Here is a 6,446-nt window from a genome sequence, read left to right as displayed (position 1 = left end):
GCTTTCATTTGTTTAGCAGAGAGTAAGTGTTGTAACACATTTATGTTTCAGTGTGTTTTTGGCTTTCTCAAACTTTGAAATAAAAATTAGCTACTAAATTTCCTATCTAGTTTTAAATTCTGCTATTAGTTATACACGTTATTATTTATTTTCAAACGAAACGTTATGGTATGTACAAAGTGTGCTTGTAGCGACAGGCTGTAACATTAATACATTTGTTTGTTTGTTTGTTTGTATTAAATTCAAGATCAAAATAATTATGACCCATTTACAAAACTTCATATAATATAAGCATTTTTATTCAGATAGGTAAACAATTAGTCTAGGAAACCTCGCAGATGCACAAAACAGTCGCAAATGCAATACAAACACATAAAAACATAGGACAGTTATTGTTTGTGCGTGCCCGTATAGGCTGTTTTAGTCACTCATACTGTGTCAGATTTAGGCCTATACATTTTCCCATGTTGTTAAGTCTCTGTGTTTAGAAATACATAGAAAGTGTGTCGTGATTGACAACATTATGCACACTTATGTCGACTAGGTCTTTTTAAATGCTAAATTCAACTTGGTTATCTATTAAGAGGCTCCATTTCAGTTTTTAATTACGACGGGTGTCTTGTTTTGCGTCCACTGAAGCGCACATCGACACCACACGTCTGGGTTTAATTCCTTCTATTCCCGCTAAACATGACATGTCTGAAGGAATGTAGGCTACTCATCAGGTCTTGTAGTGCAAGCCACGGAGCAGCCGCGCACTGCCGCCACCCTGCGCTTTCGAGAGAGGAAAAAACATCTTGCAATAATCAGTCCAATTAGTGGAGGTCGCGGCTGCGCGCTCTCCGGTTAGCTGTGGGAGGTTGTCAAAACAGGGGGCGGCTATTAGACGAAACGCGATCCCCATTCATCAGCATCGTAATAATCACCGTGCAGACGAGCAGCGCAGGTCCTGCAAAACTCTGATCAAAATGATCCGTGGAAACAAGCCGTTTACAAACAGTGTCAAGGCGAGACGAGTACCTTGATTTGGCCTGTCACTGACATCCCCCCACCACACACACACACACACACACACACAGACCATCCAAAATCCTTTCAGTATGTGTTTTCCATTGCTTCACTTCACTGCATTGTTGTAGTTTCAATCTGAGTGTCACAAATGGAAAATATAGCCTAGGTAAAATACCTCGATTTGTGACGATCACAGAATAAGCTCACTATTTAGCCCTAAGATGGTAAGGTAGCCTACCTAGGCTAATGTTTTATTGACCAACATATTGTGATAATCTGCATTAATAGGAAATCAGATATTGGTATTGTTTGAGTAAGGGATGATAGATTATTAAGTAATGGGATCAAAGTAACACGTGGAATGTTTACTCACAGCAAAGTGCAATTTAGGAGCCATATATTAGTACCCATTTCCTAGGACAGTGGCCGTCTCTGAGGCGGGAATTAATAGCTCTGCTTTTATGTTATTTTGCCTTGCCTAATATATATTTACTTACTAATCACAGTATCAACAAAAATTACTGAACTGTGTAAAAATTCAGCATATACAGTATCATTTCAGTGGTAATTTGAGTTAAGGTTCTACAATTGTTCTTTCATCGCTGTTAATTATGTAGCTAATTATATAGTTTATATTTTATGTAGTAGTAATACTAGCAGTTATAACTGTTGATGATATAAAAAGTGAAATATTGAATTCAAGTGATGCTAGATTTCTGGAGTCATTAGATCACACGAATGTCTATTCAAAAATACTTCAGAAACATTGATTATTTGTTTCATTATTTTATCATTCATTTGTCAGAACGTGTATAGAAATATATTTACACATGTAAAACAACCCAGTATACTTTAGGGGACTATATTATGCAAAATTACCAGTTAAAGGGGTATATTGCAAATGTAGCATTGTAATCTTTCCATGATGTTAACCTCAGAGAATGTTACATGCTTTGACGTGTTTTCAATAATATGCTATGCATGAAGTCTTCTTCACTAACAAGCCACATCACAGGCCTTTACTGCAGCAATGCAGTGCGGGTCTCTAAAAACCTGCAAAGAAACTAGACTTTAAACCAAGCAATTTTCCCTCTGCTTTATGACCAGTTTGGCATGTCTAAACAGCGTCAGCATTTTTATTTCATGTAAGATGCGATTTTGCTTAACTTTCTTGTGGCCTCAAGTATCATTCAGCTGAAATCAGAGAGTGTTCCTGATTAAAGCAGAACTTTGATTCTGTGTCACTACATGGTGAGTTACAGTTCAGACTACCGACACTGACTGATGATATGCCAGTGATGGTGTGCGTAATAGCCATCATTAAAAAAGATGCGCCTCTTTCACTTGTGCGGTGTTTTACGTGTTCACTTTGAGAAAAACAAATGTTCTATAGATTTGGTTCAGAATATTTATACCAACTTAGTAAAAGGACGAACATCAGCCTATACTATTTTTTTTTACTTCGATTATTTTTTGTCAACAGCATTTTTAATGAATCTGAGTTGTCTTACCGGCACAAAAGTCCCTCGCAGTGTTTCATATGCCTTTGTGGTATGATACCCAATCGCTGTTCTTTCCAACGTGTATCCTTGAAAACCGCTCTATACTACTTAAAAACGCCCTCCAACCCTGTTGCCCACCAGTCCATAATGCCTGGCTTTCACGCGTGTGCACTTGGAGCTTGGAGAAACATACCCTCTTGTTTATCCTCCACAACAACTGTTAAATATTGCACAGCACAACTGGTCCATTAAAAAACTGTATTGAATTGAACAGAAAAAATAAAATGCAGACTGAATGTGCTCTCAAAAACATGTTTGAGTCAAATGATGATTTTATTTTATGGCATTTGGTATCAGTAGCTAATAATAATGTGCGGCAAAAGAAATAGAGAGAGCATGTCTGTGGTTTCTGAGAGTTTCCCAAACGCTTAAATAGTTTTGATGTAATCAACAAATTACAGAGTGGTAGGTTTGCAGGGTGGATTGTCTGCTTATGGTCACTACGCATTTTCATGAAAACGGGCTCGGTCACTCACTCCTTAGTTTGGAGAGCGTCTGGTGCGCAGTCTTGCTCTGCCGCTCTCATCTCAACTGCTGCTACCTCACTACCTCAAAGATCAGCGCTCTTTGGTTGCTAGAAGTGTCTGTCAAAGCCCGGGCAAAAATGTAATATACAGGGAAAGTCGAGGCTATATTTCGTCGTCGGTGGGCGGGCTCTAAATGAAGGGAATAATCAGTCAGCCTGCCCAAGGAGCCACCTCAAAGCATATCAGGTTACCTTGAATGACAGCGTAACCATGGCAAATAATTTCACTAAAACTATTGTCTTATCCTCATCATCCCCGGGTCAGATAACCAACCAATCACAGTTCACATAATCGCTTTTCTTGCCAGCTTAGAATAATATTATTAAAACAAGAGAGCGAGGTCCTTCTTCGGGAGTGCGTTATGCTGAAACGACATAGAAGAGGTGGCGAGAGACTCGCGCAGGAGGAACAACTTTCTCTCGTGTGCTTTAGATGGATATACGGTGTATTATGCTTGCGTGAACGGATCTAAAGTTGTGTGGCTCTCTACGTCGGGAGTGGGATTTGATTTCGTCTACTCAAGAAGTCGTTCTTAAATTTTGTCTACCAAAGGGTTTACTTCAAATCTGTTGAAGAACTGTTACTGTCATCGTTAAAACAGACATAAGTACGAAAAGTGAACGCTTTTTTCGTGACAAACCATGTCTATGCTTCCCACATTCGGCTTTACGCAAGAGCAAGTGGCGTGCGTCTGCGAGGTCCTTCAGCAGGGTGGAAACATTGAACGTCTCGGGCGCTTCTTGTGGTCTCTGCCGGCTTGCGAACATCTCCACAAGAACGAGAGTGTGCTCAAAGCAAAAGCTGTGGTCGCTTTTCATAGGGGAAATTTCAGAGAGCTTTATAAGATTCTGGAGAGCCACCAGTTCTCTCCGCACAACCATCCGAAGCTGCAGCAGCTGTGGCTCAAAGCGCACTATGTCGAGGCTGAGAAGCTCCGGGGCCGCCCTCTTGGGGCTGTTGGGAAGTACCGCGTCCGAAGAAAGTTTCCGCTACCCCGCTCCATTTGGGACGGCGAGGAGACAAGTTACTGCTTTAAAGAAAAGAGCAGGAGCGTGCTGCGGGAATGGTACACCCATAACCCATACCCTTCCCCGCGGGAGAAGAGGGAACTAGCAGAGGCAACGGGGCTAACGACAACACAAGTCAGTAACTGGTTTAAAAACAGACGTCAACGCGACCGAGCAGCGGAGGCCAAGGAAAGGTATAGTCTAGTAACTATAGCTTGAAGGTAGTTTCGGTTAGGCTACTTAATTAATTAGAACACTTTCTTTATATGGAATGCATTAATTCACGTCGCGTAATGTGCATTTAGTCATCTTAAAAGAAACTTACATAAAAAATTACATAGACTATAAACAAATCCCACAGATGGATGAGCAGACGGTCATTACAAATGTCATAATTTCTCCAAATCTCTTAATGTCGTTTTATATGTATATTTAGGCTATTATTTTTAACAATATGCCTATACCTTTCTTAAACGGAGTAGTTTTATATAATTTTCTTATAATGCCATAGTGCGTGCTGTGTGTAGCCTATAGTGGTGTAACATAGGCCTAACTTAAGGTGAAATAGCCCACTGATAATAAATAGGAAAGATTTTCTAATTGTGAGAGTTAACTTCTCGGTATTTATATTCTTGTTTAGAATGTGTACAGTTGCATGCTCCTTAAACGGGTGTCTTGTTTCACCCGCAGGCGAGGTAGTCAAGTTGAAACCACAGTGTAAACCATTAAACTCGCTCGTACGTTTCCCGATACTTCATACTTAATTAATACTTCATGAAAGAACCTTTACTTGACATGTTGTGATTGAGAATTTAGATAAATCAGTAGGGGACACTGTTCTTAAACCAGATTTTATGCATGTTTTTTTATTCAACCATAAATTCATGTTTATCTGCATTCGCTCGCTGATATGTTTGAACGTTCTTTAATACAAATTATTATTATTGACACGAATTAAGAAGTGCAATGGGACGAATGATTAGGCTACACACACCGTTGACATGCCTTATACTTGTGTGTTGCGTAGTCTGATACTCTGTTATAATTGACCAAGGGTAAAGAGATTTTTTATATTATTTATTTATTTATAGTATTTTCTAAGAAAATATTTCCAATATAAACATTTAATACCTACAGAACCATTGTCTTCAACTGATATCCTAATAATATTCGGTCTAATGTTGTAAATAATGAAACAAAATAATATTAATTGAACAGTGTTAATGTTGTTTATTATAAATATACCTATAAAATATACGAAAAATATTAGAATAATAACATTATTATTATTATTAGCAGTATTATTATTATTATTAGGTCTATTATAATTATTGGCAGAAGGTGTGTTATATACGTATTTGTCAGTAGGCTATATTTATTTGTTTATTTAGTTTATTGCTTGTTCCTGTAATGTTAGATATGGTTTTACAGCAGATGAGTGAATTATCAGTTTTGAATATTGAACTTGTTGGATAAGCAGCTCTAACCCTAACTCTATTTTCTCATTTTCACAGGGAGAATAATGAGAACTCGAACACAAACAGTCACAACCCGTTAACGTCTTCCATGAATGGAAATAAGACTATTTTAGGAAGCTCGGACGACGACAAAACGCCGTCTGGTACCCCAGATCACACCTCGTCAAGCCCGGCCTTGCTCCTCACGTCAAACCCCGGGCTTCAGTCCCTCCACGGCCTCGCACCTCCACCCGGTCCCAGCGCCATCCCAGTGCCTAGTGCAGATTCCGTGCATCACCACCACTCATTACACGACACTATACTGAACCCTATGTCATCGAACTTGGTCGACCTCGGCTCTTAAACATGTGGACCCTTTCCAAAGGACGCTTTTACATGAACGTTTAGAGTAAACCTCTCCAGACACGTATAAAACAAAAGTAAATGAGACATGGAACGGACAAAGAGAGTTGTGGATGTTTGTCGGCTGACCACCTCGCAAAGCTGATATGGAGGGCCTTGATAGAGGTATTTTTCTAGAATGTAATGCCATGATCTATTGTTAATAAACATGCTAATAAACGTCTTAATTGTGGATATCAACATTATTTGATATCGTTATTATTTTAGATTGCAATTGACCCAGGACTTTTCAGTCGCATATTCCGTTTGTTTACATTTATTTTCTTAAAAAGACCATACGTCGTTTGACTTTAATGGGATTTAGTTTAATGAAATGTTTTAATGTCAACACACCATTTTTGAAGGACTATGGGGCATCTCTTCATTTTCATTTGTATTTTACTTTTGGAAAGCGACTGCATGTAACCTTTGGCATCAATAAATTCCAAACACATCATAGTTTCATATACCCTTAACAAT

General features: G+C 38.8%; 1 protein-coding gene across 1 annotated transcript; it reads left to right on the top strand.

Annotated features, from left to right (window-relative positions):
- The first annotated feature begins 3,403 nt into the window (after positions 1–3,403).
- LOC132157231 (homeobox protein SIX2) lies at positions 3,404–6,169 on the top strand. The gene is made up of 2 exons (XM_059566483.1): positions 3,404–4,301; positions 5,622–6,169. Exons 1-2 carry the CDS (start codon positions 3,742–3,744, stop codon positions 5,926–5,928), a joined length of 867 nt encoding a protein of 288 aa, XP_059422466.1. The 5' UTR covers positions 3,404–3,741; the 3' UTR covers positions 5,929–6,169.
- The last annotated feature ends 277 nt before the right edge of the window (positions 6,170–6,446 follow it).

This window comes from Carassius carassius, chromosome 14 (assembly GCF_963082965.1).
Source record: "Carassius carassius chromosome 14, fCarCar2.1, whole genome shotgun sequence".
Lineage (NCBI taxonomy): Eukaryota > Metazoa > Chordata > Actinopteri > Cypriniformes > Cyprinidae > Carassius > Carassius carassius.
The sequence above is the reverse complement of the archived record's forward strand: the minus strand, read 5'-3'. Positions and strand labels throughout refer to the sequence as shown.